The sequence below is a fragment of the Sparus aurata genome, chromosome 4 (assembly GCF_900880675.1).
Source record: "Sparus aurata chromosome 4, fSpaAur1.1, whole genome shotgun sequence".
Taxonomy (NCBI): Eukaryota; Metazoa; Chordata; class Actinopteri; order Spariformes; family Sparidae; genus Sparus; species Sparus aurata.
The window spans coordinates 21,370,175-21,397,886 of NC_044190.1; the positions used below are offsets into that span (position 1 = coordinate 21,370,175).

A 27,712-nucleotide genomic window follows, 5' to 3' on the forward strand; every position below is an offset into this window, starting at 1 on the left:
ATTAATCCATTATGAAAACAATTGTTAGTTGCAGAGCCACACAAAGCATCACACACGGGATCTGAACCTTTGCACTGTGCTATCTATTAAACAGTCTGCAGCGCCACATCTCACCCGTCTGCCATGTCCGCCATGTTATTCCAGGTAACATATGCCCCTCTCTATCCTGGTGGCAGGTGGTTTCTGAGCTGCACCGAGCGCCCGGAGATGTTGTGGAATTATCTCAAGCCTCTTGGTCTGACAGCCTGCTGCAGTTATTAATGGCAAACAGTAGACACACCAACAAAAACATACAGCATGTATTGACAGAACACCACGGCGCAAAATGTGCGCAGGCGAGGCGAGGCGAAGACAAACTCCACAGTGTTAGTCTGCAGATCTGTCGTCTGCGTCGTGTCTGGATTACTGTCATTATTACAGATTGAACAATATTAAACTTCAGTATCTTTACAGAAATCTTTCAGTGGGGTAAAATATGTGGCAGGTAGCTGAGAGCATTTCAGATCCTGCTGTATATATATATGTATATATACATGTATATACACACACACATATCTATCTATCTATCTATCTATCTATCTATCTATCTATATATATATACATATACATTAATAAAAGCTAATTGAAAAGTGCATAGTGGGGCTGCATCACAGAATTATTTTCACTTTTGATTAATCTACTAAATATTGTTCAATTAATAAATACATTTTTGCTCTAGAACATGTCAGAAATTAGTGAAAAATGCTAATCTCAGTACCCAAAGTCGAGTTTTCTGATCAACAGTCCCAACTCCAAAACATATCCAACTTTCTGTCTCATGAAAAAATTAATTATTTCAAAATAATTAGTATTCTGCCCGTCAACTCAACGTTTAAGCTACTACTCATTTTGGCTTTAGCGCACAGCAGTGAGACATCTGCAGTCATCCACAGCAAGTGGAAGTGTATGCAAGCGAAGGCACACAGAAAACCTGAGGCGAACATCGACTTATCTGGTGAGGAGCGGCTACAAAATATATATCAGTCCGGGTGAAACCAGCAGGGATGTTGAAACAAGGTCCAAAATGTGTTTCATTAAGACCAAGTGGGTTGTACCTGTGACGGCTTATTATTATTTTTACACTTATTTAAAATTACAATTAAAATAAGTATCCATTTCATTAAATCCTCCAGCATGAATATAACTGGAGAACTGAAATGAGTAAGTCAATGTGTGACTATAATTGGTTGTGATTTTATCAACTGTTAAATCACATCCAAACGATATGTTGTACATACTGTAGACGTCATGTTTAAATGAAGATGTTTTTCAGTCGTCCTCAGTGTAACCAAGCAGAGGAGTATGCATAACCCACTTTGGGAATGGGAATGAGAATCACAGCACTAGAGCAGATTTTTATGTCCGCAGAATACAGTGTGTGTGTGTGTGTGTGTGGACTTTTTTCTGCAAAGTGAGAAAATCTCTCCAAACTCTTATGCAAGAGGCTATTTTAGGTGCAGGATAAATCAATCCACTGTTTTGATACCCACTTTTTACGCATGAGTGGTTGAAAGGAAACACTTATAGTCATTACGGTTGAATCACAATCACACATCGAGAGATAATTGACTGTGAGCTCCAGTTATTGGCAGCATGTAAAAATAATCCAACCCCTCAACTATAGATGCTCGGAAAGAAAGAAAGAAAGAAAGAAAGAAAGAAAGAAAGAAAGAAAGAAAGAAAGAAAGAAAGAAAAAGAGAAAGAAAGAAAGAAAGAAATGAGAGAAGGACAGAGGGGGAGGAGAGAGGGAAGGAATGAGTGAACAGGGAGAGCTGTAAAGAAATCCCATGAGGTTGCATCTCCCCAGCATCTGAGCATATAAATAGAAGTCAGCCTTATTCCCAGAGCAGGGAGATGAAAACAGAAGAGAATCCACTGGAGGAAAAGGGAGGAAAAAGAGCAAAGTAAAAAAGAGGAAAATCTCCTGAATCAGGACACCGCAAAACAGTGGGAACTGTTCACACGTGGATTAATTGCATGAGAACTTTGCATGACTCGTGTTGTTATTGTTTTCTCACAAAATATTCAGGATAATAAAGACACAAGAGACAAAATTATGTTTGTTTTTTTCCCCCCCCAAAAAAGACAAACTGACAGCCAGGAATTTCCACAATGAGGTGAATCTTTCTAGCTGAACCAACATGTGAATCATACGGCTTACAGTTTACTGCATGTACAGTCATACATCGCATAAATAATTCAAATACAGTCGATATTCTTTGTTGAGTGGAATTGCTGACAGCTCACAAGAACCACAGCAGACAAGCCAAACTCAAATGACAAAGAGTTTAATGAATTCTTTGTTCACATATTGTTTTTGCACTTGGAGGAGAGAGCTCGCTAGAAGCAGGGCTTCTTAATCTCAAAACACTGCCAACCAGTCCAACATCCTCATGACCATGTTGATTACACCATCTTTAAATATGTCCTGATAAAATGCTGCAACTTGAACTGTTCATTTTTGCCCTGCACTGGTGAACTGTCAGTCTGTGCTCAAGCAAGCTAAAAAAGATAGACGTATCGAATTTAGGAAAAGAGGAAAAAAACAGCGCTAAATAAGTGTCAACACTGCCAGACACGGCACAAAAACGACATACACATATTACGATTGATCTCGATCAACCGCTCCGTCTGTAAAATGTTGTAACACGTGGAGAATGCTCATCAAAGTTTCAAAGAGCCCAAAGTTGTGTCTTTAAGCGGCTTCTTTTGTCCAACCAAATCCTTACATTTAAGAAGCTGGAACCAGCACGTTTGCCATTTTTCGCTTGGAAAATGAATGAAATGAGTAACTGATTATAGAAATAGCTGGTTATTAATTTGCCTCCGATAGACTAATCAGCTGATTGAGTGATTGCGGCAGCTCGACAGCCAAACGTGTGAGGCCGTAATCAGACTACGTAAACCAGAGGATAAAACCTGGATAAACTTCTCGCACTGTTTCAACCTCTGGACAACCATTCATTATACTTGAAATTATTCTGCTTCAGCGTATCATTATGCAGTAAATGGTGATAGCGCAATGTAATGAAAATAGAATAAAGAAACCATCAGGGTTGACAATGGTCACCCTCGCCACCGGGCACCCGGTCACCCCAGGAAAAGAAAGCTCAAGAGGTGATGGAATAAACTCACTCAACCCTCGGTATGTTCGACAACAACAACAACAACAACAACAACAACAACAACACATGGAAACACTCAGGGGAAAAAAGATGTCCGTTGCCACTTTGAAATTTTTCCTGTGACTAGTTGTTTGTAATATTATTACAAACAACTAGTCACAGGAAAAATCACACAAATACCATCTAATTACTTAATAGTAATTATTCATTAAGCAGTATTTAATTTAAAGTAGTTTCCAGTATGATGAACACAAGTAAAAACCTGTAGTTGTAGAGCAGTAGATGCCGATCAGCTGAATGACAATGAGCACAACTCTGTGGGGATTCAACCGTTTAAACCAGCAGCTCTTCGATTTCGATTATTTCAGCGGCGGTTAAATGCGTCATTAAATCTCACATTCTCTGAGTGAATTGACTCGAATAGATTCAATATATTTTGATTCTGCCAGGCTGCACAAATGTAAAAAAAAAAACAAAAAAACAACAAATCCGTCCCTTCATTAAAAAACACACGCAAACTTCACAGGTGTGGTGTTTAGGTCCAAACTTTCAACGGCTCAACAGACAATATATTTTCAGCCTCTGCTGGGACACAATGTTTCCTTTATTTTCATTCTTACGTAAGGATTTCTTTTAACACACAGTCTATCTTTGTGGCTGTCTCTCTGCTACTGCTGCTGCTGCTGTAGGAGCACACATTTCACAATTTGCTCTGATTTCTCTGTCTCCTCACGGAATACTGCAGTGAACTTTGTGGGAGTGAGAAACGCTCTGTTGGGCAATCTCTACAGTGCTCATGAACATAGAGATCATCCTGCTCACAACAACAGCTGACTTTCATCAGCTTCCACGAGGAAGGGACCGGCGTCCTGCCTTTCAAAGTGAGATTAAGTCTGGAGGAGAGCATGCCAAAAGAAGGTCATTTAAGAAAATCAGGTGTTTTTGTCAGAGAGCCCGTGACTAAACAGATCCCGCTTAGCTCATGGAGATACAAAGCTGACCAGTAACTCCAGTATCGTCGAAGGCAACAAACACTCCACTCTGTCCGGAGACTAAGCGATCATATATCTTTCCCCAACTGAGCATCACCACTTCTCAAAGTTAGACAAGCACACTGGCAATTGAGGAAGAGAGATTATTAGTAATTCTGATGAATTGGTTTAGCTTAATTAAAAGCATAATGAGGCATTAATAAGCAATTTACAAACAGATAACATGCCAACAGAAAATAAATCGTCCTGCTCCTCCACACTAAAACAAAATCAAGTTAATTGCTAATCCTGCTTCTGATTGGCCGTCATTCCATCGTTGGCATAATATCACAATCAATTAAATGAATCACCTTGCAGCATCTGCGTTAGCTGGCGACGAGCCTGCCCATCCCCAGTCCATCCAAACATCGGTTTAGACAAGCGCAGACGTACAATCAGCGTTTGTCTCGAACTTGATGAATGTCTCATCTCATTTGAATTTATAGTAAGTTTTGGAGTGTTTGTTCGGCTTTCAAGACCTGAAACAGATTTCCAAAGATTGGCCTGTTATTCGACAGCATCGTCAACAAGCTTCCTGGAAGATTTTCCTCTACCTACAGCTAAAATTCGCAGTTGCCAATAAGACTCCCACGAAGAGGATTATGAGCCGTCAAAAATGGCTAACAGTCCTTTTTATTCACCCTTTTCCCACATATAGTATGCAGTCCAGTTATATAACTGCAACCAAGGGATCGTGTATCGAACCGCAGAATTAAAGTGTTATTGTACTCCCTCAAATGGAGCTATATCTATACACAGAACTATATCTATTGTGAAAATATAATGACACTTGATCAAATAAAAAGAGGTACCTCTAGTTTGCCTCGTGTGTGGGAGAGAGACAAACAAGAGAGAGCACAGAGGAGAGCCAGGGAATGAGTAACCAACCATATGCGAAGCTGTAGGTGGTACATGGCTGAGGCGAATGTGCATGTGTCGTATGTGTGTACGGATTTGTGTGACTGCTTGTTTGCATGCGTGTCTGGCTGTGTGTGCATACTGTATGTCTGCTGAGGAAAGACAGTTTGACAAGATAATCCACTCCAAACAACCTAATGGGAACATCCCCACAGGCTGCTTCTCCTCCTCTACTCAGATTATTTTGCATTCCAACTTCCCCCCATCAGCTGAGCTGCCTTTGCCAGAGAGAAGGGTGCAAAGTGACACCTACACGCCTGACATCTGGTTTTCCACGGTGCGGTGACAGGCTATCGGCAAAACATTTCATTAATACACATAATACTTAAATGCAAAGTTTCTCAACTCACAAAAGAGGAGAATCAGCCACGAGCAATGACAGTTAAAGTTATTAACTTTTCTTGAACGGGCAGCAGCGTGATTCTTTACAGACTCTGATATGATAATTGGAACCATTTTTTTTTTTCTCGTATAAAAACCAACCACTCCACATTAAAGGTTGTTGGAAAATTATACTAAATTAATAAGAAAAAGGTCCAATTTTTGAATTACACTTCAAAGTCTGTTGTTCATAAACAGAACGGGAGCATCTGCACAGTCCAAACACTTGACAACAAAATGTGAAATTATATTTTTATTCCTCCACTGAGTCAACCTCATCATTAATGCCGCTTCATCCCACGGCTAGATGCTACATTCCACCTTTTTAACTCGATACATGGGCACAGTTTTTTGAAAATCTGAATCAGGCTCACGGCAACTTTCGCAGATTCTGAGTCATGCATAGCTGCTGTGTCAGCGCTGGAGAAAAGTCATCCTGTAAGCATGATCAATATGGTACAAGGGAGGAAAATGCTCAGGCTTGCTTCTAAAACCAATAAGAATCATCATGGGCAGCGGTGGATGCAGGATGCAACGACGGTCCGCCAGAGAATAGTGTCAGGAGGAGCTTGTTTTGGTGGATCATTTGCACTTGGGGAGGTGAGACCTGGCATTAAAATTGCTAAAACATTGCAGAAGAAAGTCAACAGCTACCAGCTTTGTTGGTTCGTACTGTTGGCGAACCAGGTGGATGTTGTGGTAGCTTGCCATTTATAAAACAGTTACATAACATGAGCTTAAGCCTGAAACACACTGGGCCAACCGTTGGCCGTCTGAAGCGTTTGGAGAGACTCGGACGAATTCAGGAACAAATCTGTTCAGTGTGTTCAGCTGCGTTGGAAGCTTTTGGAACCGCACGGACGTTGTATGCTCCGATTCAACTTGCGAAGTCTGAGGAGGTTGGCTGTTGGCCGTCTGAGCCATTGGATTCTCTGATTGGCGGTGTGCTACTGAATTAGCGCAGTGTGTGGGAGGGGCGGAAAACTGTGCGCTTTGTTTTTCTATGCACTCCGTTCCGTAATTTCCTGTTTTCATGTTTTGAAGTGCTGGCACGAGACTAGCGCCACCCGCTGTTAAGGTGGCTTATTGCATCTGGTGTCGAAGCGGTATGTTCAATGCAACTTTTCTGCCAAACGGGTCAGACGAGAGGCAACGGAGTGGTTGGATAAAGGCAGTTGGCTGTTCGTTTGAGTCTGGGCGTGTGTGGGGACCTGTAGACGTTGCTGTTGTTTCAATAGTCATAGATAGGCTGATACTAACATTCTACATCTGGTGAGTGAGGCTCATTCACTTCCACTTGGGTCCAGCCTGGAACATCTCAACAGCTATTGGATGTGCTGCCATGAAATCTAGTAAAACATTCATGATCTTCAGAAGATGATCCCATGGAGTTGACTTTTCAGAGAGCGCCATCGTCCGGTCAAAGTGTTATTCTTTCCCAATATTATGTTCACTTCTAATTAACTGCAAAGTAATGACATTCCCGTCATTCTCAGCTTTACTTTGTATTTTCTGCTAATTAGCAATTGTTGAATGAAGATGGTGAACATGGTATTAATTATACATGCAAACCAGCCTTCACATCTTTCTGAGACTTGGTTATCGGCCCCAAAAAAGTAAACCTCCAAATTCAATGTAATTGTAGAACAAACTTACAGCCAGCATCTCATCTCTAAAACTGAAAAAGTGGAAAATGTGTTGCAGTCTATCTTGCAGCACAAAGATCATTTTTAGCACAGATATACCCACTTCACCATCCTTTATTTTTCCATCCGAGCCACTGATAAACTAGAGAGCGTCTGAATGTTCTCATCTGAATTTCATCTCAACACTGGCTTGCTGCACATGCTGAAGGGGGGGAACACGTACGCATACATCCCTGTATAATTTATTCATCAACTCTCTTTTCTTCCTGCTCCCCGGCCTTTTCCATCAATTATTCCATCAGTTGCCCTTAAAATATAAGGTTCAGGTTTCAGTAGTTGAACTCTCTCATTTTCCTGTATTCAGGCCCAAGACAATGCTGCATTGAGGACGGCTTGTTATGGATGACCTGAGGTCAGCCAGGTTATGCTAATTAGGACTAGATGTAGGTCACAGTGGCTCAGTCAGCTATTCAAGGATCAGAAATGTGCTTCACCTATTAAGCTGGTGTGAGAGATAGAGACTATGTAGGAAGACACAAGGACCTTTTAGCTGCAGAATAAATAGATGCTCGTCTATTACTGTAGCATAAATATCTTCATCTGCTCCCAAACAGTATTCATGAGCCATGAATCAGGTGTTATGTAACAGTATATGCAGTATATGCATATGTCAAGCATAAGCATGTACATTTAATATGTATTTATACTTAGAACTAAAATATGGCTAGCTGAATGTTAACCCTCAACAATCTGTCCAGCAAAGGAAGAGCTAATGTAAAACATAAACTGCAGATGTTCTGGCTGTTAAATTGTGCCATTTTTGGATGCAACTGCAATCATTAGTGTACTTCAGCCATTTTGCACCAGGGTTATGACATCTAACTCGATCTAGATACAGTAGTTACAGAGCAGACATCTTATTACCAGCAATCACTATAAGCATTTGACCAACAGTTGTGCCACTCGTCCAGTCCACGGATACTCCAACCACTGCACAAACTGGAAATGCAGAATATCTGTCCATTCATTTTCTGTGTATTTGTGTTTGAGTTTGACATTTTTTTCGAGGAACACCTTGTTAATTCTCAGACAGGTTGGGCAGTCAGGAGCAGCGGGTATTTTTTGGCATCCTGCAAAAAGAAGAACTTATGAGTAAACAAGTAAAACTCCTGGTAGTTTGTGCAACCTGCTAGTTTTTTTTTTTTTTTTTGCAAGTTTGAAAACAATTTTTACTTGTTTTCATCACCTCCCTGCCATCCCACAGGCTGAATGGCCCACTGGGAAAATTCCCCCCATTGCAGATGGCCATTTTGCCCATGCCAGCAGGATTAAAATGATGAATGTGTCGCAATATTTTGCAGCTTACTGTGGACTATCTCAGCCCTGCAAAATATTTAAAATTGATTTATGTACTTATGAAAAGAGAACTGTTTTCCATTATTCATCTTAAAAATATTCTTTAATGTCTGAACTTAATCAGAAAAAGGTACTTAAAATAAGACCCCGGAGCCAAAAGTCCAAAACCCTACATTATTCAATTATAGTGATGTAAAATGTCGAAAATCAGCAAATCATATCATCTGAGAACCTAAACAGAACTTAAATGAAAGATAATTTATCAAAATTGTTTGCAACTAACTGTCCTTTGATGGATTGATCAATTTATCCACTTTCTATTTAAGCACTCATGAAATTGATACTCAAATGTGAATCTTATCCAAGCCAAGAGACCGCATCAAATCAATGCATGTCAATTCTAAAATTCTGGTGGTTCATCTGCTTGTCATCATCACAGCTGGATTTGAAGTTGCACTGAGGTGAAAAAGATGTCTGCGACTCACCGGCTTGGTGTGTGGTGACGGTAACATTCGCCAGTGATCGCGCTGCCACGCCCAGCCCAGAGACGCCGTTCACAGCCTCTACATGGAAGGTGTAGTTGGCGTGCGTCGCAAAATCTATTATTGCCACCGAGGTACCGGTCAGACCAAGTGGCCGTGGGATGAACCTCAGGTCCGGCTCACACGGCTCACACTGTGTCACCCCACTGTCGCCATCGCTTCCATCACAGCGCTGGCACAGGATGTTGTAGGTGATGTCCTTCCTGCCTCCCGTATCAGCAGGAGGCATCCACTGCAGGAAGAGAGCTGTGTCGTTGATTAATGAGACCAGGTTTCTGGGAGCTGACGGAGGCCCTGAGGAGAAAGTAGTTCGAGGGAGTGACTACCCATTGATAACTCACTAATCGCCTTGTTGGGTATTTTTGAACAAATATTTTACAGATACTCTCGTACAGATATAGGGTAACCCATTTGGAGGGGGTTTGGTTATTGTCTGATTGGTGATTTATGATCACTGGAGCCCTTTCAGACAATACAGGGGGAGAGCCAGTCACAGGCATGAAATGAGCAGCACTTAAGTATACTACTGCAAAAATTCCAGTTAGTATAATTATACATATGAAGTATAACAGTGATTATATCACTCTTCATGTCGTGTATTCGTGTACGTGTGTTTGTGTATATGAAGGTAGGTGTGTTAGGTGTGTGGGTGGTTGGCTTTCTTCTACATTATTTCAACCGTACAGCCGATGCGTCAATTTCTTGGAAGGAAACAGAAGTTCAGATCTCCCCCCCCCCCCCCCCCCCCGCCATTTTCACAACTGAACATCTGATTTGGCAAAGTGATCAGAACTAAAGTTGAGCCGGTCTTTGAATATCTGTGTGTACGCGTGTGGGCGGTAACAGAGTGCCATAAGTGTTTTATTCCAGCATGCTACTTGTCAATTTCATGGATTCAACCGTCAGAATCTTGAGGTACATCATAACAGATGTGGGGTTTTTTTTTCAAACGCTGAGATATGTATGAATAAGGTTATGGAGGCATATATTTAAATTTAGCTCGATCATATTGCGAAGATAAAAAAAAAAGAAAAAAAAAAGAGCAGATGGATGGGGGAGAGATGGCACCGCGGACGAAAATTAATTAGAGACATGCAAACAGAAACTAAGAATGTCTCAGCTGTCGGGGAAAGTTTTTCATTCTGGAAACTACTAACTTGTACAAGCCATGGTGGAGGAGTCTTTGATAGCCCTGTAGAAGCCTTTGTCGCAGTGACAGATGGTGGCGGCCTGGTCGTGGCTGGAGCTGTGTGGAGGACACTTGGAGCACTTCTTGTTCCCAGCGTACGCACTGAAGAAGCCAGGCCTACAAGCTGGAGAGACGGGGGGGATAGAGGAGGAGGAGCAAGTTACACAGGTTAATGTTTCTCACGCAAATGCGTTTCCATTAGCACACTTTATACACACACACTTTTAACACAGGGCCACAGCTGCTCCCGTCCTCACCTGTGGTCTGACCTTATTTCTAAGCTCTATGGAACACTGTTACCTCTTTATTAGCTGTCCATTGTCCAGTCTAACAAATGGCTCACACCTGTAATCACACCTGTAAAGCGTGGAACTGCTAAGACTAAGAAACAACCCATAAATAAGTTTTAAAACACATTACAAACAGCTCACAGCCCAACTCAGGTAGTTTACAGTGACACCTTTATGTGCTAGCAGCACCCAAATGTTTTTTTTTTTCTAGCAAGGCTCAACAGGTTTTTCCTTGAGACAGCTAATGGTTGTTCATGTTGGATTCCAATTTTGGAAAAGTTACTTGAAAAATGAAATGCTCTCGACCATTCATTCAAAGTAAAACTGACCAGTCCCAATACTAGCTAATAACTTGACAAGAATAACCAAATGTTGCACAAAAAATACACAAAAATTATATGTGTGTGTATATATATATATATATATATATATATATATATATATATATATATATATATATATATATATGTATATTTAAATTTTTTTCTGGGGTAAGTTGATATAGGCTAAATCTTAATTATTTGGGTGAACTAATCTTTTGCATGAAAACTCTAAACAACAGTGAAATAAATTTAAAATGACGTACAGCATTAAAATGACTTATTATCAATCGATGTAATGGTATTGTCTCAAAAACAGCATGTTGACATTTACATACAGAATGTGCTATTTTCACATGATGCAGAAGAAAATGCATATTTAGGGAGTTCAGGCGTGGTTCAGATGGTAAATTGAGCGGGGAATAGGTAAGCTATGGAAAACACTCTGGAGCCCATTTGTTTTTAAACTGCAGGTTTAATAGAGTCCCTACTTTCAGTTTCCCTTGAATACAAACATCGGAAAGTTCATATTGTTTGTCAGGCAGGTTAAAGAAATAGCTATTAACATACAAATAATGCATTATGAAAATGCAATTATAGCCTGCTTCAGTCCAAAACCTCCGTACACTTGCAAGGTGTATCCTGCTGACCTAAGCATTCTCCCGTTTTCCTTCCGTACCTCGGTTCACTTTCCTACCTCATTACTTCCTCCAGTTCTCTCCCGTTTTTACCTTCCCATTTCTTTTCTTCCCCATCAATTCTCCTTCCCTTATCTCGCCAATTTTCCGACAACTGTTTTTTCTCTGCCACAGTTTTCAGTTTCCACCTTCTCATCTATCCTCCAATATTTTTTTCTTTCCCCACCTCCCCTCCTGCTTTCCTCTCCTTCGCTCTCTCCACCTTAAGGCTTATCAGAAGATGGCAAAACCCGCTGCAGATTTGCCTCTCTCTCTCCCCTGGTCTTATCTGAGCAGCGAAAAAAAATAAAGCCCTAATAGACCAGTTATATAATATTCTTGGAATCTGGGGATCATTTGATTGCAGCGTGATTTGCGTGAGAATATGTGTGTGTGGGTGTGTTAATTATTTCGAAATGATCAAATTAGTATGCCAGCTATGACTGACAATGGAGTGATAGAGAAAAAAAAAAAAGGTAGCACGTTGGGAAATTTAATTTAAGACTTTGTGGTAGACTGCCAGAAGGATTTTTATGATTTCAACATTTTAATATTTTTCTCACAGTAAGTAGGAAGCACAACCATGCAGCGGTGAGCCACGCTTATTTCCTGTCTCCCTCACATAATCAGCAACCAACCGCATTACATAAGTCTGTTATTGTCTGATGCGTTATTGCTTCAGCTGAGAAACATTACCACTGCCATCCTTCTGTCGATATTAGCTCTTTTTATTATACAGAAATACGTTTCATATTGTGTCGCATGAATGATGTCCAGCTGCTACCCAGAACTCGGTACTGTACCAAAGATAATTGTCACTGACTGGATTATCCCGGTAAACTAAGGCCAATTGAATGCAATTGCTGCTGGTACATTTATTTGTGCTGTAATGGAGATTATTATTCAGTGCATTCAGCTGTTGTAGAAACACTAAATCCCATCAGTATGTATCCGGTGCTGCATCTCTGGTATCTAAAGTGTCTACATGTATGTCAGCTTGGGGGACCTGTGGGAGAGTACTGGTTGAATGAGGATTAGGCTTCCTACCTCGGGCTACTATGTTGTTACCAGAGTCTACCCGAGGCTAGAAAACTTGTTGAACTATTTATAGTCTAGTCAAAGCATCAGCACTTCAGTTATTCATTCAACTGATAAGAATAATTCATTGTGTGGAGACCAGCAGAAGCGCAGACTGTCACACCAGCCGGGAAAATTATTTATGAAAAGACTAATTGGTTTTAAACATTACCCTTTAAAAACAAATTTTTCATCCATGATCAATCCAATATAAGAAAATGCAGTACAACTTAAATCATGGCAAAGGAAAACACTAGTTCTTGATTTGTTTTCAGTTTTCCATAAATTGTATTTCAAGACACCTCAAGCACATCATCCCTCCTACAGCGGTGAAGTGTGAGGAGTCATTTGGGCACCTTGAGTTCAGCGGTTAAGTAAAAATCCAATTCATTTTCTCCACAGATAACAGTGAGTGATTGAGCACTTGCGGCTTAGATGGTCCTGAAATTATAGCTGCAACAATTAGCAGATTCATCAATTACTTGATGGATCGGCTCCTATTTTTATGACTGAACAATAATTTTCGTCATTTATAAGCAAAAATGAAAAACGTTAGTTGGTTCCGTCCTCTACAATGTACATTTTAGCAGACTGAGTCTCTTTGGGCGTTGGAGTGTTGGTCAGGGAAAATAAGACAACTGAAGATGTCACCTTAGGCTGAGGGAAATTATAACAACCTTTAACAACCACAGAATGAAGACCAAATTATTAATCAAGAAAATAATAAGTAAATTAAACAATATTGAAAATAATCTGTTTCAACCCTAGTTGAAATACTTCCAGTTGAACCAGCCGGACAAATGATGCTTTTTTTATCGAACTGTGACTGATGATTTTTTTAACTGTGACCAATTTGCGCTGAATTTTTGTGGTTACTTATTTGATCTGTAAGACATCAGAAAACAGAGGAAAATAATCACCAACATTTTGAAGAGCCAAAGGTTTTGTTGTCAAATGTCCAACCAACAATCCAAAACTCACATATATTCAGTTTGCGATGAGGTCAGACAATATAAGACATTTGAGAACCTGAAACTGCAAATGTTTGGCACTGTTACTCAAAAAGTGCCTGAAACAGTCAATGGACAATCATAATAGTAACAGATTAATTCTAACTGTTAACTCGACAATTGACATCTCTAGTCGTTGCAGAAAAAGTAGAAGTATAAGTGCCAGTGTACCTAAAGGCGGATGTTAACCACGACTCCCGAGATGCATTTTGGCAAGAAACATCTAATTATAAAGAGTAAGTTGTCTAATCAGACAATATGTTTACTTTATATTCTGTCTGATGCAGCTTTACACAGTGGTCACAGGTCACCATATTTATTTAAATAGCGACGATCTGTGGCTTTGATTTTAAAACAGAGATGACGTGCAGAGTCGAGTGAAAATGAAGGATTGTTGCAAGAAGAGAAACATGGAAAAGCAATCAGCATAAACAGGTGGACATAATTTAGTGCAAAGATATGTAAAAGGGATGAGATGAAAGATGGACACAAACAGAAACCCTCGTAAAATCATGTTGCTGCTTAGCTCCTCATGAGAAGAGTCATTTGTCACCGGTTTCCAATTTTTGAGGCCCCTCGTTCTCTTGGATATTACTCTCCTCCTATGCTGAGCTCCTGCCAAAGGCAACAAACACACACATTCATTTGAATTTCCAGCTGCTCCCCGCTCTCTGGTATATGCTGGGGAGATCACCACCAAAAAGCAATTACGATACTTATACCACTGTTTCCATCAAAAAGTCTGAAAAAATCTCGTGCACAAACACACAGACATGAGAGATGCATATGTTCACTATAACTGCTTTTATTTGTACAGTACTTCCATAGAGTAGTGCTGCACACACTAAACATACAAAAATAATGCAGACACGTCTGTTTCACTAGTTTATTTGAATTAAGGCCAAAAGTAACAATTACTTTGTCATTACAGTAATTCTGTAGATTTATTTTTTTAGTTAATTGATAAAACATTTTAAAATGTCCAACGAAAAGATTTATTCAGATTTTTTTTTTATTCATCAACAGTCCAAAAACATATTCTCATAAAGGTAAAAAAATTCATGCAAATCTGAATATTTGGCATTTTGCCCACACATTTTCCAACTAATCAATTAGGTGCTTTAGATAGTCTTTAATCATTCACACTGGCGACATAGCTCCTCTCGCTGATCTAATATTACATTGTTTGTTATATAAAAAGCCACAGTCTAGTTGGATGAGTGACTAATGTGTAATGCTATTACTTTCACTAGCATTAATCAATTCTTTGGCCACTTGGGGACAGCACAACAAGCTGTCGTCACAAGCATTATCAACCTAGCCTAAACATGCAGTTTCCCAAATTACTCACAGAAGATATGGAGCAGCATGTACATTCATTTGGAGTTGACCATTGATCTGCTTCTCACTAAAGTTAACGGGAAGTATAGGCATATCACCTGCACACAAAAACAGGTAATGGTATGACTTTTGCAGATTGATGGGTTGTTTTAATTACACACACAGCAATTTTTTATCAAAATGGATGAATAATTAAAAAAAAAAACACCTTGATGTGATCAAACTTTGGCTTCAGGTGAAGAGCAGCACTTATGAATGCCTGAGAACTGAGAGTCAGTAGATAACCTACAGGGGCTCAGTGGAAGGAAGCACATCACCTGCACGTTTGAAGCGATGACGATCCGACTGAGAGATTTTGAGTTGTTTGGGTTTGTGCAGTAGCTGGAAGTTTTCTCTTGGCTTTACGTTGTCAGAGACAGATGGAGCCAGAGACTATGTTTACTCTGGTCTCTCAGCTTTGATATGCAGATGGGAAGTTCACAGAGAATGAGTGATGCTCTTGTCTGGCTGTGCTGCTTCGAGGCCAGAGAGTAAACACAGTCTTTAATGGTCAGGAGGTGGGCACAGTGACTCACATGCAGCTACGAGGACGCATTGATTCCCCTCATTTGCCATTCCATTTTGCCTGGATTGACAGTCAAAAGTTAGTGCTTTTCCTGCCTGATCAATCAGGTGTCTCGAGACAGCAGAGGTCATGAGTGAGCAGGGAGTCTGGTTCTGGAGAGCTCTGACACGCAGAAGGGAAAGCTCTGATGGACTTTATTGTGTGATTCTGTCAATCTCTGCTTCCTCACTATTCACCTCTGCAGTAAAAAAGAGAACCCTGGGCTGTGTTAACTTTATGATGAATATAGGAGGTGCACATGTTTTTGTTAAAACCAAAATATTTGAATATTTTCTGCCTATTGTATGTAATCAGGTAGCTGACTGGTGGGCTTTTGGTCTTGCATGCATATCTGTACTCATTCAGATGAATCTCAAAAAAGACATCTCCATTAGCTTCCCCCACAACTCTCTGTCTCCTTTTGAATGCGATGGTGTGACGAAAGGATGTGGAACAAATAGCATTAGCTCTATGATGTTGCCTTATCTAGGTCATGATATAACCAGCCCATCTCTGAGTAATCCTCTTGTGGCTGACACTGAATGAAAGGAATAGAATAATAAAGCATTCGATTGAGATGTCAAAACAGTCTGGCAGAATGCTATTGGGGTGGAAAGCAGGGTTTGATAAGCGCTGATGCCTTTGTTTAGGCAGCTGGGAGGGAAAAGATGGACGTGTTAGCGCAGAGCTCTGCTTATATTTGGGAGCGTTGGGGTTTTCCCTATTCTCTCTCTCCCCTCTCTCTCTCTCTCTCTCTCCCTCTCGCACGCTCTCTCTCCCTCTTTTGCTCTTTCCCCATGCTGCCTCTCAGACAGCTTTGATCACAGTACCCTTTGAAGCAGTGTTCCAAAATGAAAAACGAGGAGAAAGCAGAAGTCATCGCAAGTTCACGCCTAAACTTCCTGCAACTACTTGCAAAGTGAACATCTTCATCACAGCCGAAAGCTCTGCAGGACCTGTGGAAATTATTAATGAGAAAATAATAATCGGACATGAATCATTAAAGCCATAAATCATTAACTGCGAGGCCGTAATCTGTTGTTGCCATTGATAAGCGAATGCAGATAAACATCCTTGAAAGACCTTACTGAACATTTTCTGTCCCGGACTCTATTTCTCTGCAAAACAAAAAAGCAGAGCAGCATCCTTGCTTTCCCAGTTACCCAGGATGATACAACAGTATCAGTTACATCACACATAGGTAAATCTTAAAGGAACAGCCATTTCAGGTATAACATTTTTTTTTTGTTGGACTCACAGTGAGATGATAAGATCATTATTAGTTTTATCACCGTCCGGCTGCAGGAGATTATTCTGGGAAATGTTTAGCAGACCAGATATAAGGATGCAACTGTAAGTCTAGCTGTGCCAAAAGTGACAATATGCTGTAAACCTCATTTCAAACAGGAGGGACTCATTAATTCTGAGCGACCATCAGATGCGAGATACGGGTCTCCGGCGATTAGGCCCCATCGTTATGTCCATTATATTTTAAGAGGGGAGGCTGAATAGGAAACCCCAACTTCTCCCCCCCCCCCATTGGAGCCTAGACACTGAAGTGGTGGTGATGGGATGGGGATGAAAGGTGTAAGATCTAGATGTGATAAGAGAGTTTAACCTGGACACAGTATATGATGAAGTGGAGATGAATGGGCTGGAGGACGGTCGAAACGATTTTGCACTGAAATGAATGAACCCGGTTGGTTTAACTGAAAGAGTTAACGCCCATAGGCTTTCCCAGCAGAGCACTACTTCATAATGAGATCATGATCAGTGTTACTCAATGCAGCTCTTTGTACTTTTTAATGTTTTGGCTGATAAGTGTTTGGCGTGAGACGATAAAACTTGGTCATCCATCAGAGATTTTTCCAGACCTTTTATAACGAAGCAGCTGTCCTTTCAAAATCTCCGGCTGTCTGAGACTATTCTGGGCAAACAAAGAGCAGGACGGGTTCGTGGTAATACCAGATTTATGTATGATATTTGATGATGATGTCAGTTTGTCAGTTTGGATTGGCTGAAACATACTGTTCATAGTCTATACACTACATGTGACTCACCAAATATACAGACACACATCATCTTCCAGTTGCCAAGTGGGTTGCTGCTCAATGAGTTACTGGCCCATTTATTGTAATGGCTGCCTTGACACTGTTTCAGCTACAGCACAATAGAGAGAAGCAACCACTGTCAGCCAAAGGAGCTGAAGGGAGAGTAAAGATGTGGACATATACGAGGGACGCCATGAGAATGCTGCTGCTAAGCTGCCGCCTCATCAGTAATCTCTCCTGACAGGCCTCTGTGTTATTTAACTACTACTTTGAGATGATCGAGAGAGCGAGAGAGAGAAAGGATAAATTGAAAAAAAAGCAGATAAAAGAGACAAAGATAAAAAGAAAAAATTACACCCGAGGAGCAAATAAAGGAGATATTACAGCCTGTCCTACATATCAGCTGTGCTAATGACTGCTGGAGTTCTCTCTGTAATAACCTGAGTAACCACATCACCACAGGGGTACTACATGAGATTCACCCCAACCAGCTGAGACTTCTGTAAGTCTGAAAAATGTAGCAAGTAATTGTAATCGTGCAGTGTGGTTCAATTTAGCACCTGCCTTAATTACAAAAGTAAGTCTGAGCCCCATAAATGAAAGAGAGGGTTCGGGGAGTTTTACCAAAGACTAGGTGCAGGCCAAATTAGCTGTGAAACTAACAAATGAAGGCAATTAGCCAGCTAGCCCTGCGTCTGCCTGCACAGTCTAATTGAGAAACCAGGCCAAAGACTATCTGGAACAACTCAACAGTTGCTTTAACTTTTCCTTAATCTGTTTTTACTGACAATAGGCCACATTTAGGTACAGCTGATACGAGTAATTGCAGTGGGGAAAGCGTTTAACAGAACCTTTGTGTTATTTATCTTTGCTCGCGTTTATGGAACACAGTATGATATTTATCAAGACAACAGCAGATGTATGAACAGCGGAAAACCATAACGGCTTGATTTTAAAATAAATGACTTTCCCGTTTGAACCACATAATTAGAACGAACCAGGAGCCCCTCTAGTGAGCACAAGAAGGTAGTGTGTCCCCTCAGAGTTGCCGTTAGGCAGGACTTGCTGTTTTGATTTTGCCATGAGGGAAAACTTGAAAAGAAGTGTTCTGTTGATCAGTCCATAAACATTGTGTCTCCATGTCCCATTTATTACTTTCTTATCAAACCTGCACAGCTAGGCGAACCCAAAACCCTTGGTTCAACTTGTGGCAGTTGTGTTTCTTTTCAGTGGGACGCTGTTGTTGTTCACAGTTTTTATTAGCTTAGTTTCCTCAGTGTAACTAGCCGGCTTGTGAGGCTGAACACAGCTGACATGCAGACATGGGGTGCTGAGACAAAGATGCTTTTGAACCCAGCACGGGGATTTATGTTGCCAGGAGTCGGTTTGCTCAGATGGGTGAGACAGTTCGAGGTTGCCATCAGAGCGACAGTGGGACTCGATGGTTCCCTGTGGGTATAGTCATATGCCCAACACTACCATGCATGCTTTTCTGCAGGTATCATGTGTAGTCTGTCTGGCAGATGAAAATATCGATGGCCAAATGGCCAGGTGGGCACATGCCAAATTAATTATTATTATTGACTTACTATAAATTAATAGCAATAAAAAATTATTAATTACTGTACGACCTATGTTGCCAAAACCAATGTATATATAAACTCTTATGCAAAAGTTTTGTTTTGCCTCAGCTATTATGACATTGAGAGATTCACTGAGAGTTTAGTCATGAGCAGAATCTTTTTCTCTCACTCTGCAGGGGCTTCATCCAAGCAGTCCCCAGCGATCTGCCCACGACTTCTGCCTGAAAAAAAATACACAGACAGTGGGCCTAAGCACGGCTAGAATCCAAAAGCCGCATACTCCAGTAACAAGCCCCACGCTTTGGCTCAACAGCGGTTAAAAATGACTTCAGAAATGCTGAAGGTGAAGCAGACGTCCCTGGACCAGTTTTATAAGACAAAAAAATCAGGCAGTCAAGAGCTGCAACCAAGACCAGCAAGACCACAGAGACGCATCAAGCCCCTGCTCTGCATGAAATGGAAGATGGAAGAGATTCAAACCAGAATGGCAGGAGGAGTTCAACTTGGTGGACGATCACACTGAGACGCCTCGCTAGCAACATGTCACCGGCAAAAGGGTTTTTTTGGAAATCACTCGTCACTGGCCAGGCAAGTCGCACACACAGCTCTGCTCCACAGGCACACCACACACACGTTCATGGAAAGATGAACAGAATAGAATAAATGTGATGCACTGTTTGTGACAGTTCAAGGTCCAGTCATTGTACCGCCATGATTTTGTAATATCATCGACAATAACGGCCCTCAAAATTAAGTCTTGCTTAAACTCATAAACACACTGTTTAGCATGGCAGAAAAGTATGGCGAGGAGAGACCGCAAGCGGGAGACTAAAATGGGAGGAATGGCAAGACAGCAAATAAAGAGACACAGAGGAGAAAGAATGGGGGTGTAAGTGAAGCGTAAACAAAGAGGACAAGTGAGGAGAGACGATGATGAAGGGAGGTGGAGCTGTGAGGAGATGAAGAGAGATGTGGATGGAGAGGATCAGACAAGGATGTGGGATCTTAGAACGAGAGGAGGGAATAACAGTTCTGTAACTCCTGCAGATGACTGGGGAGGCCCAAGAGATCTGTTAATGTGATGCAACGCCTTCTCCTCTCTTGTCTCTGTTTCTCTTTCTATTTATCTTCTTCTCTGCTCTACTGCTCTAAAAAAAAGTACAAACACATCAACACAAATCCAAATCCAAAACAGCATCTCACCCCGGCAGTAGCCATCCATCTCCTCGTGGCCAATGCTACAGAAACAGCCGCCCAGTGGCACCAACCAGTCTCCATCCGCACCGCAGTACAATTTGGGTGTGTCCCTCTCCTCCGCGTTCTCCACACACACACCCCTCACTTCCACCAGAGAGGACGAGTCCATATGCGGCACTGTGTCAGGAAAAGCCGCCAGGTTCCTTATTGTCGCTGGGCAGCGTTTGTAGAACACCTTATGTGAAAGAACGGGAAGTTAAAGGTTCTGCCAGTCTTGAGAAAGGAATATAACTGACAAGATCATGGCTGTTGTTCATGCAGACATAAGTCCCACCCTGCTGGTCACTGACCTTGACGGACACAAGGGCGATGCAAGCTCCCACATCCTGAAAGGCCAGGTAGAAGCCCTTAAGTGTCACCGGGCCCACCTCCCTGACCTCGGTATTGAGGCGAAGAACGCGATCGCCGAGATCTGTCTGTGTGAAGCTCTCGTCTGCTGCGATGGTGTCCACCTTAAAGCCAACAGATAACACTTTATTTGCACAGGTCACTGCTACTGAAGAATAGCAGCAGCACAACAGAGAACTCCAACACTGATAAAACAATTAAACATAGGACATAACATTCTGTAAAACGACCCATTTTTTTATCATTCCTTTTAAGGTCACTGTAACTGATAATAACAGTAGTAATACTAATTGTTTTAGAACGTGATACTGTGGTATTTGCTGATTTACCGGGAGTTATCATTCTGTGAAAATCTCATATCGTGGCAACCCTGCTGATAACCAACCTTGGCGTAGTCAGTAGGCCGAAACCGTGTGGCTGCAGGGAGCGGATCATCTGTCTGCAGGTAAAAAAGGTTGAAGGTTTCCTTACAGGTGCCAGACACCCAAGGGATGGAGTTGCAGTCTCTCAGTGTGAAACGCAGCTCCACGTATACCTGTGTTAAAAAATAGAAAATAGATATAATGATCACAAGCTCATTAGAAATGAGACATTTTTTCAGGCCGTACAAATCAGAAACTTCTACACATATTGTACAATATTCTGTTGCTTATTAAACTGGGCTTGCATAATGTGTGAAGGGAAGTCAGCAGCAGTTATCTGCAGGGTAAACGTTAGCCCACTCTGCAGTTTCTCCGGTGGCTCCTTGTCAGAGTTGCTTGCTCAGTAAGTTACAAAACGTTCCATTGCAGCTCAAAAGAATCGTCCACACACTTTTGATAATAATAAAAAAGATAAAAGGCCATTATGTTTCAATAATGCGAGGTTAGCCGACTAGTTATTGACAGGTGCCGCACAGTGATTTAGCATATGGTTTAGTTAGCTTGGTCACATGATTGCACAAGGAGACTATCGTCAATGTCTTGTAAATTAAATTCTTTTGACAAACTGAGCTTTACTAATCATATGTTGGAATTTATGCTCATGTGTATTTTCAGACACATTTAAAATATTTTCAAACAATTTGGCGGCACCCCTGCAGTAACTCCGAGGGCCCCCAGGGGGTCACGGACCTCCTACTGAAGACCACGGACCTAACATTTCTAATAGAGGTATAAATGTCAAAATAACGCTTTATCTTGGGATGTCATATGAATATCAATTAAGTACAAGCATAGCAATGATGAATTAATAAGTAATCATGATAGGTAAAAACACTGAGAAGTGAAACATGAAGAAGTGTGATGTGGTCCAGACCCTCTGTGCAGCCTGCCGCTGGATCCATCCAGACCGTAGCCAGTTGTTCTGGTTTGGCTCCATGACGTGGCAAACCTGGAAGGTGTGGATAGGCCTGTTCTGCTCATCCATCTCTGTGATGGCGTCCCACTGTGAAAATATAGGAAGCAAATATAGGCAGATGTGTGAATAGCAAAAGCCTACAATGTGAAAGCATCAAAAACAAAAGATATCTGACAAACAATATCATTATATACTTTTCTATAGCGAGCATCTGTAGTTTTAATCCACAATTTATTTTTGGAAAGGATCAGTCATGGTTTATATTAGTATGTGCTAGGCTGCAGATTAATCATAACGGTACGATATGGAGATTATGTGTGTGGGATTCCAATACATGCAGCCATGATCTGGTTTTAGAGCTGTTCTGTTAAATGTTCAACCTCTATTGCATGTAGCAAGACTTCATTTCTATAGAAACATGACGTCTGAGAGACACCGTGAGTTTCACTGATGTTTTCAAGCTGTTGCATCAGCCAGACTCCCTCATTTGCCTGCTCCGCTTTAACGGTGTGATGATCAGAGCTTCAAAAGCCCTAATTTTTATTGACAGATCTTCTTTCTCACGACTCCTGTGGCAATAAATGGGCAGCAGAGATAGTGTCAGTTACACAGCTGGACATGTAATTATAAGTCAAGAGCAAGAGACAGGGTTACGTGATTCTGCCCTGAAAAGGACAGACTGGAGGAAATGACAGCATGTAAACCATTATGCTAAGCTATTACATCAAAATGGAGACAAAATTGTGGAGGTTGAGATGCTATAAGCATCTATAATAATTCACATTTCGCAGACACACTCTCTCCCAGATCTTTCTAGTGTCCTGTGACACAGAGAGGACCTCTATTACAGAGACATGAGGAGTAAAGCCGCCCACAAAGGTGGGAGCTTGTTCCTCCTCTGTAGCCTCACAGAGACCAAACCCTCATCAACAAGTCCACAATTCCCATGGCAAAATGTATCACAAAGTTACGGAGAGAATCTGAATTTATCCTGGCTGCAAACAGGAACAAACAGCATACTTTATGCCTCTTTATCATCAGTCTCTGTTTCCTTGTTCTATACCATCTAATGTTTTTGTCAACAAGAACTATTACGAAGGAAACATACTGAGAGCAAGTACCAGATATACAGAAGAGCTAGCCCAGAGGAAGATTTTACTGCTCAAAGCTTGCTCCTTTACGGCAATGGAGCCGTAAAGGTGCTCAATGAGAGTACTCATTTCAGTCTCGTTGTAGTCTTTTTTGGTCTTAAACATTTCTCATTTGTTTCTCCTAAAATTCCTTAGGAGCAATAGGTGAGACTTGAGACTTTACCGCTCAAACCTTGCTCCTTTCCAGCACTGAGAAGACATTCTGAAACTTCATTGAGAACTTGATGAGATCTCCTTTGAAACTTACAGGGAGCCCAAGTTGAGATTTTCTGCACCTGTTTCTCAGGAGAAACAATTGAGAAACAGGAGAAATCAGCCACAGCCTCACTTCGGTCTCACATAGATCTCATAGTTGTCTAGGAGAAATGAATGACACCACTGAGATCTCTTTTCCAATTTTCATTTCCTCTGGGAGGTGACATTTCGCAACATAACAAGTTAAAAAGGTTCCCTCGAACTCTCCCTGTAGTGTGGACAACGGATTTATGGGATGCTGAGGGCTACCGGAAAACTACTGTCATGATTTAGTGTCATCTTGTTGTTGTGTTCTGATTTAATTTGATATTATGCCCTCTTGTGTCAGTCACTTCTTGCTTTTCAGTTTCTTCTGTGTGTTACTTCCCTTCCGTTCATCACCCCACCTGTTCCTGATCCCCTCGTTAACGTGTCTGTGTATTTAGTGTTTGTTCTGCCTAAAGGCTTTGTCTCTTCGTTCTGCATCTGTCAGCCTCTGTTCATCCCTCCATGATGTTCTCCAGTGTCTCCCCCATTGGAATGTTTGGGTTTTGGGTTTTCCTGTCTCTCGTTTGATTACAATAGTTTGGTGCAGTTCTGAGCATTATTTGTGGCTATGAGTGGCTTTTTGATGGCGGTTTCTTGACGGAGGCATAGACTGCAGTGTATTGTTATCGTCTTTTCTGAGGTTGCTAAAACTACATAGGCTAGCGGTCAGAAAACTTGATCTCTCGAGGGGGGGTCTTACTCAGTGTCATGGTGTGTTAGACCATGGATTAAATGTATTTAACAATGCTACCTCCATTGTTACAGATGATGATTTCCAGGTCCGCAGACTGGAGCATGCAGGACTTCTTATTGCATTCACTTCTCACCCGGTTAATAACTACATTATGTAATTATGTACTTGGGGTATGGGGTGGGAAATTCACGGGGTGTTTAAATTGTAGGAAATTTGGCATTTTGCTCTAATGACTGTACTTTTATAGGCCACAAATACATCTGCACACAGCACGGCTGCACAGTGCTTAGTGATGAATACCTTGAATGTGTCACACTCAGAGATCCAATAAAGTTAGATGACGGACAGAGCGAGGTGAGCCAAGACAACTGAGGTAGAGTGTTCTCTAATATAAATGATTAAACAACACTTTAACCTTGACTGGAGTGCGAGCAAAAGCAATTACTCTTATATTAATTACTCTATCTAAATTAGCTCTATGTGACACCCAAGGGCTAAATGATTAATCAATCATAATCACATCCTCTTTCATTTGGAACTCCAGCCAGCCAATAATACCATGCCTGCACCTTTATGATGTTAAGTGGACTCTGAGGTAGTATGTAATCAAGCACATATCATTGCTATGGGAAATATCCACGACGAATGAGGAGAATTTTTAAATGGAGAAAAACGTCTTGGTTTAAGGTTCACCTCCAGCTTGTGGGCTAAAGAAAAGACAAATCATGGTGATAAATATTGCATATGCACGATTAACTAGTGTGTGTGTGTGTGTGTGTGTGTATACCTGTAGGATGGGGAGTGTAATTGGGAAGACACTCCCCCATACTACATCTTTCCAAAGTAACTATGGCTGACGTCTGCAAGATGAACAATATGTGTGCTACTACCTGCTTGTGGTGTTAGAGGTTAGAGGTTTTGCTAAAGTCATATGGATTAAAGGAGCTTCAATGGCGTGGTAATCCATCCAGTAGTTGTCGTGATACATCAGACTCAACCAAACAAAGTGGTCGACGGACTGCAGCTTTGCCAACAGCATGCCTAAAAAGCCTATCTAAGACATTCATTGCTGAGTTCACCAAAGTGAGAAACCCAACTGGTGTTGTACGACTGCAAGGCCTCTGCAGTGTTTCATCTCTTGCCATTTGTCATATTTTCTTTTTGCTATAAAAGTGAAAATACTTTAGAAGTCATAGAAAGGAACTGTACGATTTTATAGAAAACTCTCGCTCTTGAGAGGAGAGGACTTTCTCTAACATACAGACTCTAAATTCTGTCATTTCACTGCCCTCTTTCCAGACCAGAAACAGAAACTCGGGTGTCTTTAAAGGGTGCAAGGCTTTCTGGTTTGCATAAGATCAGCATTAAGTAATTGAAGTTCCATTATGCATACAAACAAGAGAAAATGGTAATTTGTCACTCTCTGTGCCTCAGTGTTCTAAAATGCCCCCTTGGGATGTGGCATGGTTCAGAGCAGAGAAAACAAATGCAAACCCCGAGTTTGAAGGATGAGCTGCAGCCCACACTCTCTGAGGCAATCAGATATGCACCTACTAATCGCTTTGCCTATTAGCCCCGAGCTGCGCAGACTGCAGCAGACACAGACCAGGTTTACTTTAGTACAAAGGTGAAGAGCAACTTAATGCATTGACACTAATGCTGTAACATGAAAGTGCATTTAAGGTTTTCTGAAACTGGCCTGTGGAAAAAAGGCTCACTGTTGACTTTGTTTTGAGGCCGCCCTGTGATGATATACTCTAGATCTCGACAACTATGGATGATGCAAAAACTATCCTGGGCTTAACTTCCTAGTTTGGCATCTTGACCCGAGAGTTTGTGAAATATTTCCTCACCTAATCCAAAAAGCAATTAACACACTTCATTTCAACACAATGACACTCAGACCACGATTAGACCTGCCCCGACGAGCTCTCCTATTGACTTTTGCTTGTTCAGGTGCACTTTCTCCGGGTACAGATGACTTTTAACAAAGTTTGCAACGATTAATGACTACATGACTTCGGCGTCTGCATACAGATGGCGATTTGGAGGAGAGAGTGGGTGGATCCTGGAAGACTTCATCTTCATTGCCAAGTAGATGACCATTTACTTCAAGAGTCTCAGTCCCTCTTCTCACTTGAAGTAGACAGACTCAGAACAGCTGCTGAGTTTAGTCCTCACGGCAGCCATATTAATATACTGGAGTGGGGCAGAGTGGATTGGTACTGTGTTATTTCTGCCGTGTAACGTCCTTGAGAGTGGAAAATGATTATCTGGGGTAACTGGGCAAACATACTGCGCACTTGTGTTGTTCAGAGACATTTGGATGTTTCTTTTTTACTAATTTATTCAGCAAGATTTTTCTTTCATTCCTGGGACGGGAAACTCTGAATTACGTTGTTTTTATCACAATTTTTAGCTACTGGCCACCAACATTAACTTTGCTTTGCGGCTTATATTAGCCCATGCTCCTACCCCGACAGTGTGGCCTGATAATAAGTGCTACCAAGATACCAAGTGCTGCAACTCTACTGTTGGACCTTGGGTAAATTTGGGTCATCATATGCAATCAAAAAGGAGGTAATGTAACATTAAAATACATCAGAATGTAGGACTCTCATGGCCAACTCAGTAATTATGATTTAATTTTTATCCTTGTAATAAAGAGAGGCACTGAGTCTTGTAACCTTCAGTTTGTTTCAAGTGTGCCTTGAAAAAAACTTAAATTGGAGGGCCATGTAGCCCTAATACTTAATCCTGCCCCTCTCCAAACAAGAATCAGGTTGCCTTATCCCTGGACTTGAATGCACAAAACAGAGTGGTAAGGCACAGTGGTAGTGGTAAGGGCTGTGTTGGAATTGGGCCTTAGTTGCACTTCCCAAGCCCTACTCTTGTGCAGAGACGCTCATCCATTTAAAACTCATGTTCAGTATCTAAATGTACTTCTTATGACAATTTACTGTTTTTTTACTCCCCCGCCAGCTTCAGGTCTGCACTGCGCTCCTGCCAAGAATCTTTGACAGCAACATAGTCAGTGTCGAGTTGTTATGAAAGCTGTTCATATATAGGCCTATATATATATATATATATATATATATATATATATATATATATATATATACATATATATATATATATATATATATATATATATGTGTGTGTGTGTGTGTGTGTGTGTGTGTGTGTGTGTGTGTGTGCCTTAAAAAAGGTGCAGTTTTCATCGATAATTTGTTGCTTTTAGACCTATTAGTAGAGCTGGGCAATTACTTCCTCAATGTCTCAGTAACACAGAAAATGGGTGATGCTGGGGGTGAATACAAGACTAAATACATTTTCCTCACTGTAGATGGAAGTGATTTTGCGTCATCCATGTAAACTCTGATCACAAAAGCTGCAGACCAAGCATGTAAAGATGAGAACCTCTGCCAGCTTCATGGTCAGAAGAGCCACATTAATCCTGT

At 41.2% G+C, this 27,712-nt stretch overlaps 1 protein-coding gene across 6 annotated transcripts in view; it reads right to left on the reverse strand.

Moving 5' to 3' along the window:
* Window positions 1–27,712, reverse strand: part of LOC115580093 (ephrin type-A receptor 6-like) — a 58,821-nt gene that overhangs the window by 12,782 nt on the left and 18,327 nt on the right. For 4 of the 6 annotated variants that reach the window (XM_030413987.1, XM_030413989.1, XM_030413988.1 and 1 more), the window contains exons 3-8: window positions 22,083–22,211; window positions 21,172–21,321; window positions 20,729–20,890; window positions 20,385–20,613; window positions 10,197–10,352; window positions 8,983–9,333 (exon numbers count right to left, since the gene is read on the reverse strand). In XM_030413987.1, coding sequence (XP_030269847.1) covers window positions 8,983–9,333; window positions 10,197–10,352; window positions 20,385–20,613; window positions 20,729–20,890; window positions 21,172–21,321; window positions 22,083–22,211 — 1,177 coding nt within the window. The other 2 variants (XM_030413991.1, XM_030413992.1) reach the window with 2 other exon arrangements.